Source organism: Pinus tabuliformis, chromosome 8 (genome assembly GCF_031772625.1).
Source record: "Pinus tabuliformis cultivar Carrire ecotype Pingquan chromosome 8, CPIR1, whole genome shotgun sequence".
In the NCBI taxonomy this organism is placed as follows: Eukaryota; Viridiplantae; Streptophyta; class Pinopsida; order Pinales; family Pinaceae; genus Pinus; species Pinus tabuliformis.
In genome coordinates, this window is record NC_142294.1 from 1,147,526,303 (window position 1) to 1,147,539,883 (window position 13,581).

The window sequence follows — 13,581 nt, forward strand, 5'->3', positions numbered from 1 at the left end:
GAGTAGCTTTAACCATATCTAGTCCAAGAAAAGAAACAAATTATTGTCTACAAGGTTGGAAGACCTTGTTTATGTTCGCAGTAATTTGAAGTTGGCCTTGAGTAGTGTGGCCAAAGATGCATCTAGTTCCTCCGAGCCATGGTTTGATGCTGATCTAGAGCCAGAAGAAGATGATATTAGCACTGATGGTGACTCACTAGATGAGCCAAATGTTGGAATTCCATCTATTGATGACTTTGATGATCACCATTCTAGTGCCTTTACTATGCCATATGCACATGATGATTGAGAGCTTTTTGATCATACTAGTAGGCCATAAGTATAGATTATCTATGTTTTTTGAATTTCCTAGAACAATTTTATGGATTATAACTATTTGGCAATGGTCCTTATGACTTCCTTATTATATTAGCATTGATGATGACTCACTAGATGAGCCAAATGATGGAATTCCATGTGTTGATGACTTTGATAATATTATGACTTTGATGATATTTAAAATTTTGAAATTTGAAGATGTCCTACAATGATGTGTATGTTTGAATTTTGATCATGTTTTGATTATGTGATTTTTTAAAAGATTACTAGTATTTGACATTCATTTAAATTTTGAAGACTGAAAATTATGTCATTTCTTTTTGCAAACTACTATTGTTTACATTTAACTAGATGTTAGAATGATTACATTATTCATGTATGTTTACTAATAAGAATCTGTATTCATGTGTTTATGGATCGATTTTGAATTTTCTATTATTTTGTCATATATATATATATATATTGAAAAATATGTATAGTCGAACCTAATGCCGAACCTCATTCGAACCTGATCGGAAAATTCGAATTCGAATCGAACTTAATCGTTGTCGAACTCGAACCGTGTGACATAGTGGGGAAGGAAGAAGTTAAGAATTTTGGCTTCTATTTTTCATTCTCTCTAAAGTAAAATTTTGATGCTATTGGTGTACCATAAGTTGCAGGAGCTGACTGATTAACAACCTGCTATTTCATAAGTTCTTGATATTTTGTTTTTCAGGCAGTTTTATTTTTGCTGCATGTACACACTAACACCTCTGATATATTTGATTCTGCTTAACAGATACCCCAATCCATCGCCATTTACATATGAACGTCGCCTTTTCCATCCCTTTGAATATGCTTTACAACCTCCAACTAGTTACAAACCCGAACATATAGCAGTGAATAAGCCCGAACTACCTTGTGGGGTGGAGTCATTGCAGCAATATGATGGACCTCAGTGCTTTGCAATTCCTGGTAACCATGGTAGGTAGATTTATTTCTGACATTGAAGTTCTTTTTGTTTTTTGTTTGGTCTGGTAAATAAGTCTTTTAAATCGTCTTAAGATCTGGATTTTCAAAATAATTGTGTTTAGCTGTTAAACTTTCTTATCTCTTATTTCCATTTGGCTATACAATTGTCATCATTAAGTTGGTGATTACTTTTTCATTTTATTTTGTGAAATAAGTTCAAGATTTTGAAGGCCTTCTATTTTTCTTAAATTAATAGCATGCTTTCTACAGATTGGTTGGATGGATTGCACACTTTCATGAGATATATATGTCACAAAAGCTGGCTGGGTGGATGGCTTCTGCCACAGCAGAGGAGTTACTTTGCACTTCAACTTCCTCAAGGGTGGTGGGTCTTTGGCCTTGATCAAGCTTTACACGGGGACATTGATGTTTATCAATTCAATTTTTTCTCGGAATTAGTCAAAAAGAAGGTGTGATGTTATTGCTTTTCCAGTAAGATGCATGCACGTTGGTTGTTTGAAGAACCCTATTGTTGTTTGTCTAATTGCTCCATATTAAAGATTCTTTCTTTAAAAATATTTTAGTGAATAAGTACACGTTGTCCATATGAGAATCATATCTTCTGGAATTTGGGTGGACTCCCAGGCCCATTAAATTTTGGTTGTAGTTTGTCAAATGCCACCAGGCATCTGGCATCTTGATGTAATATATCGTGAGGATAAAAAGGCAGTCCTAACATTGTACAGAGTTATGAATTCACAAAAGCAAGTGTCTTCCATGAGACATCAAATCTTACCAAGATAATTGAATTATTTAGGTTTCACTGATTGGTCAAATCTATGAGAGAAATAAAATGGATTTTAAACTTATAATCTTTGTTTTCTAATCATACTTGGAAGCAGCATGGAAAGTTATATATATATATATATATATAGAGAGAGAGAGAGAGAGAGAGAGAGAGAGAGAGGAATCAGCATCTGGGCTGGTCTTGTACTTGCGTGACATGGGATCGATTTCAACTGTTACCACTATATCCTTAAGGGGCCTATGTATATCCCTTCTGCAGGCACAAGTGAATCAGGCAGATTTGAACCTTGGGCCTCCTTGCACATAACACTTCATTTTCACCTCCATCACCAATTGAGCTGCCCCCCGGGGGCTATGGAAGGTTGTATATAACAGCATTTCAAATATCACAAAATATTGTTGACATTGGGAATCGGGATATATCGTGAGTCTTATAGGCTGGTGATATTTTGCATAAAAATCACATTTTTTTTCAAAATTTCAATATATCTTGATATTTTGAAACTATCACGATATATGAACAATATATCAAGAGAAAATAAAAAATATTGGCCGAGTCGAGTTTTTTTTGTTTGGTTTTTTGGAATTTTTTTTCTCTCGTTGAAAAGGGAAAGTAAGGCTTGAAATTTGAGAACAAATGGGTTTCTCACTATTATATTTACCCATAAAAGGGCTAGAGGGAGGGTGTTGCTTTAGATGTTTAAAAAATAGATTTTATTTTTTTTTTGTGTGTTTTTTCTGATATTTTCATTGATGTTGCCGATAAGTTTCTCTATGAACCCTTGGCAATATATTTGCCGACATGATATTTGCAACATTGGTGTATACATGCTTAAATTTGTTTAATAGAATCGCTGAATGGTGACTGCAAAAAATTTAAAAATTTCAGTATGTTCGTCCCTAAATGAAACTAGATTTTAAAAACTTTTCAACATTCATTTAATGTTTATTTTCCATTGGGAAAATCTTTTTTTAATCATGGGTAGCTGTGAATCCCATCCACAATAACATGACCCACATTAATCTGAAGAGCCACCAAATTTGGCCAACACTTGCATCCATGGGCTCTATGCCTGGTGGGTTTTGAACTTTGGATCTCTTGCATGGTGACAACCTGGCTCAACCACTAGACCACAACCCAATGGACCAAATATTCAGGTCAATCTATTTGAGGAATTATAATTAATATTTTCAGAACACAGTTTCACCCACATTTTTTTTTGGAGCAATGTGACATATAAACAACTGCCAAAGTTAGTGAACAATTTAATTTCTGGGGCTCTATGCCGATTGATTTTGATCTTGGGTTATCATCATGGCCATACCCTATCTCAACCACTAGACCACAGCACTTGAATTGATTGGAAGATGGAAAGATAGATAAAATACTTAGTGTTATCATGCAAATCTGCACTGGTGTACCTGCCAAATAATTATAGGCCATCTAGCCTTGTCACTGATAGATGCCTCTTAGTTCAGACTGGTACCTTTCTAGTCATAGGGGTCTGTCCTTAGGGGTTGTATCCAGTCATGAAACTATTGGATCTGCATCGATAATTCAATTGACCAGTACACAAAAACTCGCCCTTGGAATGCCCAAAAGCAGTCACGAGTCATGAGCAAGACTAAATTCGTAGCAAAGTCAAGTGGTTAAGATCAGATTCCCAAGATAATTGTAATAGTGAGTGAAAATGAATGAAACAAAAAGAACATTCAACAGGAAACTTAAGTGAAGGATAATTCAAAGTAAGTTCATGAAAGTCAACCAAATCACTGTGATGATATTTGTTGCCATTTAAGTCTTCACCAAAGGTGTCAAAGCCCTAATTCACAAGGTAAAGATCTAATGGCAACTTGGAGGGGTCATCAATTATCACCTCAAAAACCCACTTCCACATTTTAGGTTGGTTCCTTTCCAACTCAAGGAGGGAATAATCCCTGAACACCAAGTCTTTGATGGATAAGAATGACTCTTATGGGGTTTCAAGAGACTTAATGTTAATTTGGTTTTATGATGATAATCAATTTCTCATTCCATATTTATTATAAAATAGATTGAACCTGTAAGATGTGTAAATGAGTGACATTATAGGTTCAATTTGAATCTAAATTTTAATATAAATTTCTAATGTACATTCCAGATTTGATGTTCTTGAATACTTCAAGTGAGCCTTGTTGCCTCAAAATCTAGCAGGTCTTGTAAGAGGCTTCACAAGATAAAAGCCAAACTAAAACACAACAATGAGGTGGATGCCACTGTTACCTCAACACTCCATCTCCTACTCTTTGGTGGAATTTCACCACAATGGGGGCTTCTCAGTACAGGTCACCTAAATGGTGTTCTAGGTTAACGGGATCAAGGTGACACTTTTATAGGCTTAATCAAGGTACTCAAACTAGGAACAAGGCTCAATTCTTTGTGATAAGAAACAATGTACCTATGAAGAGGCTTACAAGGTAAAACTTGTAGCCTAGGGTTTTCAAGATATGGCTCAACAATAACACAATTAGGCATACAAGAGAAGGAAAAAGGTTTGATTGAAAGGTATGATCAACAAAAAGAGCAACAAACCTTCAAATGACCCTAAGTTGAAGCTTAAATGCAGAATTAGGGTTTTACAAGCCCTAGAATTGCCTAGGGTTGATGACGTCAACCCTAGGGAAGCATTTTCAACCATGCAATTTGCTAGAATTTGATGTTTTAATGCCAAGCAAGGTGAAACAACTTCAAATAAGCTCAATGTCCAAACCCTAGTTGAATTCAGCCTAAAACCCTAACCCTAACCGCTTGCCTGGAAGGGACGAAATTTTAGGGAGGGAAAAAGATGAAATTTTAAAGTTTTTGATGACCAAGATGGATGCTAATGCCTTCTATCTACTTGGGTGATGGAGTCTTAGGGATTTTGACCATGGAAATATCAAATCTTTGAAGGGAGTAAGGGGGAAAACCCTAGGTTTTCACTTGCTAACCCTAGCTATCACTTTATGAGGGGATACATTTGCTAGAGAAAAGTTCTCTAGGAAGTCCAAGGATACAAATTGAAGCACGCAAAAATTTACGAAGTATTTCATATAACATAGGCATTTAGACATGGAACATACAAACCTCAGCAACATTTATTACATGCAATAATCATGAAAGATGTTCAATAAAAAATATTCACAAGATATCCAAGAACAAGCTTTCTTTGTCCCAAAATGACGTCTCCACAACAAGCACTAGTTTCCAATAGCCAAATATCCACATAAGATCACAGCTCCACAAAGTAAGGAAGTATAATAGCTAGGCCGAAATCTCTAAGAGAGGCTGAGTTCTCCAGAAGTAGTGATGAACAAAAGAATGAGGTGATTCTATATATATATGAGGCCTACCTTTCTTATTTTCTAACTAAAGTCCCCTACACAAGTTTGTTTTTTGAGTGGAGCAAAAGTAAATTAGGGTTACAAGCCAACCCACTAGCTTTACAACGTAATATTCCAAGATAAGTTCAAACTTCACACATGTGAGCCATAGGCCTAAAGATGTGATGATGTCATGCCCCTTTAGGGCTCCAATTTCTCCATCAAGGCAAAGACAAGGTTGAAAATGGTTTCAAGCATTATGATCAGCCTCGATTTGAGGATAATCCCTAAATCATGCATCAAAGTGGCCCCAAGGGTCCAAAATCTAGTTGTAGATGCCACACATCATCTCCATGGGTGTCATATGAACAATGTGGTGCCTCCTCTCTCCAGCGTTAGGGCTCCATTAGGTGCAACAAGCCCTCCTCAATCATCCTAAGGATGACCATCCTCATTTGGGCCTTGGATCATGGCATGCCCATCAAGTAGTGTCAAGGCCAACTTGGGGGCATACTGGGTCCATTGGTACATCATCAAGAATCCTCTGTGCCAGGCAAGAGAATCCCAATATTTTGGCTCCTAGGGGTGCTATCGGATGTGTATGAATTGTTGAAGTCATCAAAATCTCCAATGTTCTGCCAAAAGTGGGAAACGCTACATCTGCTAATTCATCATGCTCTCTGGAATGTAATATATTACATGGGCATCATGTGGAATGGGGTGCCATCAAGACCACTGCTACTTTAGATCACTTGGAAAAACCAACTCAAACTCAAGTGAAAGCAACCATCCATTAGAGACTAAGATCATAAATGCATCTATGTGGACCATACTTAACTGTTAAGGGCATATTAATACTTCAAATTGGGATCACCTTCAAATATCTAACTAGACCAAGTCCCGTAAAAGTGTTCCCTACCTTTGTAAAGGTGGTTAAGTAGTCAACCCTATTAGGTGCTTCTAACCCCTAAGGGGAGGTGGCATTTCCTAGGTTGACCCTTGAATCAATAGGTTTTGGTGTAAGTAAGCGACAATGGAGAGGAAAGATTTCATGGCCAAGTGCCATGGTTAGCCGACCAACTAACGGGAGTCCACATCTTGAGTGTATGGATGTAATGGAGGAATCAATCGTGGAGGCATGAGTTACCCAACTTACACTAATTTTTGCACCCCTCTGGTGCACCTTTTACTTCTTTTTGACAATGCTTTGTATTTGTTGAAAAATCAATGTAGTTGTAGATTAGAGTTGATTCATCTTACTTGATAATTACTTCTAAGATTTTGTTAGCCTTTTATTACTTTATTATATCTTCTTCATCAAGCAATTACCAAAACATAAAATGCATGAAGATCACAAGAACACAAAGAACACAAGATATAGGCTCCAAGCTAGGGCAAAACCCCTCCAAGGGGAAAACCTAGTAAAATTCTTCTCTTCTTATAGGATCAAATCAAAGTGAGACATCCAAGACCCAAAAACCAAGACCAAGGCCTCCTTAAGCACCAAGTTAGCCCTCCAACAAAATCTTCTTCAGACAAGTTAAAGTCCACAAAGTCAACGATAGTCAAACTTCATCAAATCTGGTCCAATTCAGAATTTTAGCCCTGCAACTCAGAATTTTCGGCCTTGTAACTCAAATTTGAAATTTGGCCTTGCAATTTTCGGACTTGTAGTTCGTATAGTTGCCCCAGAAACTCGTAAAAGAAGGGACTTATAAATCAAGTTTCTTACTAGAGAAGCAAGATCAAGAACGTTGTCATCAAGATTCTAAGGCGATCTCCCTCTCGTTGAAGCAAGGTCCTTACCATTAAAGACATCATCAAGAAGACATCACCATCAAAGGATCCAAAGAGATCTCCCTCTCTGTGGGATCAAGGATCATTCTTGAAGAACACTATCTTCATCAAGGAGAAGTTTTCTATCCTTTATATCATCATCAACATCAAGGAAGCAACAAGAAGAAGGAACATCCTATCAAGTAAGTATACTTATGTCCACATCTGAATCTGTCAACATGTCTTTTTGCAAGAAAAGCAACAAATTGGTTGGGGTTTCAAACTATCTTGCATGGAAGAAAATGACAGATCTGAATCTCATTGAAAATGAGGTTATGGAACATGTCAAATGATATTTCACTAAACCAGCAAAGAAATATGCTCAAGCACTTGTAAAGTATATGAAAGGGGAAGTTAGGGCTCAAAGGATTCTCATAGAATCCATCAAGGATCCCCTCATTCCATGTGTATCAAAACTTAAAACTTCAAAAGAAATCTATGACAAACTAGTAGAGTTGTATTCCGTAAGCACTGCCGGAGAAGTCATCTCATTAAGGAAAGAACTCTACAAGCTAAAGATGTCGAAAGAAGAAGGAATAGCCTCATACTTTATGAGGATATCTGAAATCGGGGATCAACTTCAAGATTTGGGAGAAGTCATGTTTGATAGAGAAATGACTATAGTTGTACTAAATGCACTACCGAAGGAGTGGGGTAACTTTACTTCAAGTATTTATGGGAAGAAAGAAGCTACTCCATTACATGATCTATGGTCACTGTGCAAGATTGAAGAATCTAGGCTAAAGGCAAAATTTGATGTAGGATCAGGTGAGAAAAATCAAGCTTATGCTACAATGACAAGAAGAAAGGGAAAATTTGGAAAGTCTAGTTCTCACAAAAAGAAAAGGAACATGGCTAAGATTCAATGCTATGGATGTCAAAAATATGGGCATTACAAAAGAGATTGTCCTAAGATCAAGAAGGACAATAACAAAAGAGGAAGAGAAGAAGCCCATATCACTGAGGAAGTGGAGGAAACTGAAAAGAAGAGGTCCAAGAAAGAGGAAGTAAAATATCTCTATTATGATTGAGATAGTCTTTCTCTGCTAGCTCCTTTCAAGTTCTATTTTTCAAGTTTTCCTGTTGTAAAGTATAACTATTAGGAATCGTGATAGGATGCATCATCGCATCATAAGAAGCATTAGAAGCCAGAGATCATGACATCATCACAAAGAAGCATAAAGATTGGTTTATTTTAAAGTCCATGGCAGTCACCCATGGGAGGATATAGCTCTTGAAAACCTCATTAGTAACATAGGTGGTACTTATGGGAAAAACAAAGAAAAGATCATCTAGTACAAGGCTCATCATACATTTGCCAAAAGGAAACACCTGCTGGATACTCAAGATCCTCTATTGGAATCTTCATCGGAAGGATCACCAATCAAAGGAAGCAAGGGTTTCATAAAAAATTCCAACTTATAGAATTCATGGGATGATGGTATGATGACAGGAAAGATGAAGCAAATCATGGGATTGAAGTTCCTTCAATCAAGGATGTTGTTGAAGGAAGTCTGGATGATCTAAAAGAAAAATGAGGTATGTATGCTTGTATTCGATATTTTTGGAGTCATGTCATATGGTTGCAAGTATTATGGGTAAATGCTCTATCTTGAGAGCATGACCAAAAGAAAGGATCTCCTCCTTTTGAAAGGATGAAGGAAGGCATGGATCACACATTGTCTAGATGAAATCAACATAATATGTCCTCATATGAAATATGAGGTGGTTGACAGTGATTGGAGGAACTTTGATTAAAAGTTCTTGGGAAGAAAATGTGTGAATAAAGAAGGAAAGAGATCATGAAATATGCAGCTATGGAAAAAGGCAATCAACATCCGAGGACCGAGATATTTGACTAGGATATCTCCATGAAAGATATGAGGACTCTGATGAAGTCTGGGAAAAGAAGAAGGAGAAGAAGAAGAAGAAGAAGAAAGATACCCTTGAAGTGTATATCTTTGGGAAATGTGTCAATGTGTATGCTGGATGCTGATGCAAATTAGAAGATGTCATGATGAAAGACAATCACAAAGGTAATTTTGATTTAATGTTCCTCCCTTAATTTTTGAATGATATCTGGATGGGCTTGTGCAGGGCTTCCAAGGGAAGATCTATGGATATATTCCACCCATGATGTCCATGTAGTAGGATGAAAGATCCTTAAGAAAACATGGCATGAAGAAGGCAACATGGCATGAAGGAAGCCAGATAGGAACTAATGGATCACTTTCTGATGAAAAGAATAATGACATAACTAACTCATGGATCAAAGTGATGGCTGGTTTGTGCCCTACGAAGAAGTCCCAAAACATGAAGACTCCCGAATAAAGAAAAGAAGTTCATGACATCGTGAGGAGTTCTCCAAGCAACTGGTTGTCCCATCATCTCCACTTGAGGAGCTGTTGTAGGTCCCTAATTAAGAGGGAGTCTAGAAACACGTTTCTTACTTGGTAGAAACCTGGAAGCAAATTCCTAAGCCAAGAGGGAGCTTAGTTACATTCCTTTTGTAGGAATGAGTACATTCCTTCATTGGAATAGGTATGTCCTCCCTAATTAAGAGGGAGAGATATACACATCATTCTTGTCTTCACTTGGGAAGACAGAATGGAGGATTGGGTAAACATCTGGCATCCGATGCTCTTTGAGGATGAGTTAGGGCATCCAAGATAAGAGTAGTCATAGAGGACCAATATTCTTTGAGGATTGGGAATCCAAGATAAGAATAGTCCTGGTGGAACACACCCTGAGAACTCGGGTGGGGTATGTTCCAAGAGAGACAATGATGAGGGTGTCTATACATCATTGGTCTCGCCAGCATTGAGCTCAGATCTTGTGGAGAGATAGAACTGTTAGTCAAGACCTTGCTATGTGACAATGTTGGTTGATATGATGCTATACAGATGGGTTACCAATCTGGCTTTTCTTATGAGAATTTCTTAGATTAAGAATGTCCAAGTACCTTGTATGGATTATGAATACCTGCCTAGTTAAGAGGGAGTGTTGAAAAGTGTAACAAGGTTCGGTCTTCATAATGACATGTGTAATTGTGATTTTATGTAATTGACATAAAGAAGAAAATAAAATTATTTTTTGTAGTACTTGAATCAGGGGTTTCATGATCAAGGAATTTATTTTAGTTAAGGTTCCCATTGTGAACCTTTAGGTTTTTCCATCAAGTCATACAAGTCAAATTGAGTCAATGTCATGTATGAAGGACCCTTCTTGGGCATGTTACATTTTTGTATGAGTCATTAAATGAATAAGAAGGCCCTCCAAGACCAAGCAAAAGTATCTCCTTGAAGTCGACTACAAGATGGAGTAAATGATCTACACGAAAGGACATGTCGGCTCACCCTCACTCAAGTCGAGTTATTTGATGGGGAAATCACTTTAAATATGCAGCTCAACTTTCATTTGAGGAAGAGATTTTCGGTCAAGAAAGTCCACAATTAGGAGTGCGAGAAAGACTTAGAAAGGAATCTCATAGGCAACTAAAGGAAGGAAGGAAGAGCAAGGATTGTTTGGGTCTATTTTAGGGTTAATCTCCACTCACACGTGCGAAGAAAAGGAGTGTCACTGCTGCAGAAAAGGGCCGAAGTCTTTCTTGCTATGCTAGTAGCCGAATGAAGAAGTTTCTAAGTCAATTTGTCAAGCCGAGTTGAAGAAGAAACCTATTCAGTCCAAGCGAAGGAGATTAAGGGGTTGAATCACCATATATCTCACATGTGTTGCAACTAGGGTTCCCATGAGGCTGAAATAGGGTGCAGGTCTAACGCAGACAAGAAGGAGCTGAATTTTGAAGGGTAGTCAAGAAGGAGGAAGAAGCAGAGGTTTGACCATTGTTGACTCAAGCAAGAAGAATCTCATCAAGGAGGATTTGTGTCTTGGTCTTGGAGTGGCAAATAGGTCAAGGGTCTTGGTCTTGGTATTCGTCAATTGAAGTCTCTATAAGAAGAAAAATTTGTTTGGGTTTTCCTCTCAAGTGGGAGAGGTTTTGGCCGTGGCTGATCGCCTACATTTCGTGTTTCTTGTCTCTTTATAATTTATGCATTGGTAGCTGTTTGATGAAGAACACAATAATAATATAAGCAAAAGAGAATATCCTAATCTAAAGAAGTAAAAAGCATTCACAAGCAGTTATCATAAGAAGAGAAATCACTTAATCTTGATGCCCAAGATTTCTCAATAGACACCATCGCCTCTCTAGGCACATACCCCATTTGGATGTTCACCAAGTATGTCCTCACAAGACTATTCCTATCTTGGATACCCTATCCTCAAATTATCGGTCCTCGGGACTATTGTTATCTTGGATCCAAATCCTCAAAGAATATCAGTGCCAAATGCTTATCTAATCCACCATTCTCCCTACCAGTGCCTTCACTAGGCTTACGGCTGTTAGACTTGGCCATAATGCATGACACATGGTGAATATGATGTCCATCCTCACTCCCTCTCAACCAGGGAGAATATCCTCATTCACTCTCAAATAGGGAGGAATAACTACAAGCCTAAGCTTGTCTCAAAAGTACACATCAATTTATTGACTACTTGTTCTTCTGTGGAGATCTATTATAGCTTCTCGACTTCTCTTTGCATCATGTCATAAGGAACTTCGACCTTCCTGGTTCTTTGCCAATCTTCATGTAGCTTCAACAAGTCATCAAGTAGTTCATTAAACATCTTATGGAGCCAAACTTCTTCACAACTAAAAACCTTCACATTGTCTTTCTTCTAATTGCAACAAAATTCTACTTTCACACTTTTCTAGGAAATTATATCAGCTTCCAATCATCAGTAGTATCTCTATCAGCAGCAGTACCTATCAAACCAATCAATGTAGAACCAATTGTAGCTCCCTCTTTCCTACTGAGGTGGGTGAACTTCTTCTTGATCAACATCGAATCCAACATATCGTCAAGTGATCAACAAACTGTCTCATGCGTCATGACTTCATGTATCAGTTTGTTGCCTTTTCTGCCTCTATAGTGTGCATACTTCAGCTATATAATCTTTCTGGAAGCGATATCGTGTCCCAAACATTATTAATGTCATTCCTTATTATCAAAGTTCTGAAAAAGTAATTGCTATATATCCTTGAGTCAAGTTGTAGGACTCGTAATGTCAATCCTTGCTGCATGCTCCCTCTGAAGTCTTCCTTAGCTTCACATTAACTATCAACAATCCTAAGTTCTGCCAATAATCTGTTTTGTTACCATATGTTAAATGACCATTCAGAAGCAACTTGACTTTCCTTTTCAACTATTTGACCAAAACATATCATGCTATTGTTGTTAACTTTCTGCCTAAGTACATTTCAGATCTAAATGCATCATGTTCTACCTTCAACTTCCTCTAAAGATATGGGTCCTCTTGTGAGATAGCTGATTGCGAAACTTCCTCCATGGTAAGTGTACTTCTTTCTTCTAACCTACCAAATATAATTGAATTCTTTGATCAAAACTTACTTCTTCAAACTTCTTTGAAGGTGATGTCCATGAAATGTAGGATGATGAGCTTCCTCCTTTGTGATGAGAATAACCTCATTTATGTTGCTTCTAGGCTTTTCTTTGATGCATATTGATAAGCTGCCTACTCTACTTGTAGGATAGACTTCTGCTATGTTCCTTTGATTAAACTCTGGTAGTATCGCTAGGTTGATCCAAAATAGACTTCTATAATGTTGCATGTTGACCTTGACTCTGCTATCACTCTGCTTCTATTGTAAATCTTGTAGTTCTTGCTAGTTGATTGCTTCTAAATTTTCATGATGAAACTAACTGCTTCGGTAATTGTAGAATACTTATGACTATGGAATGATGTGTAGACAACCTTTTGATGATCCAAACTCTTTTATTCTAGCTAGCTGGATGATGTGATTACTGCTTGCAGCAAAGTGTCCCTTCTAGAACTCCAAGTACACTCTATTTCTTCCAATGCTATATGCTTCTTTCCATAATACTATAATTTGTGAATCCCAAGACTCTTCTATACAAATGTAACTATAGCTGCTATTCTAACTGCCATCTTCTAAAATGAAAAACAAGCTACGCATACCTGGTATTAGTCAAATCCTTCAATAGTAGAGGTCCTTGTTATCTTCAACCTTCGGTTTCTTCTCGGCTTCTTCATCTTCTACAATGTGAGCTTCACTTCTCTCTTTCCTTTTGTTGTTCTTCTTGTTCTTAGGATCTTTAGGACAATCTCTTTTATAATGTCCAAATTCATTGCAACCAAAGCATTGTACTTTAGACATGTCTCAGTTTCCACGTGGTTGATAGTTGTTGTTGTTATTGTATCTATGACAAGGTTCAAATCTTC

General features: G+C 37.4%; 1 protein-coding gene across 3 annotated transcripts in view; it reads left to right on the forward strand.

Annotated features, from left to right (window-relative positions):
• The window catches only part of LOC149239407 (uncharacterized), a 130,558-nt gene that overhangs the window by 74,462 nt on the left and 42,515 nt on the right, over positions 1 to 13,581 (forward strand). For all 3 annotated transcript variants that reach the window (XM_089373406.1, XM_089373405.1, XM_089373407.1), the window contains 2 exons: positions 1,100 to 1,284; positions 1,543 to 1,742. In XM_089373406.1, coding sequence (XP_089229532.1) covers positions 1,100 to 1,284; positions 1,543 to 1,742 — 385 coding nt within the window. The remainder of the gene's footprint in view (positions 1 to 1,099; positions 1,285 to 1,542; positions 1,743 to 13,581) is intronic.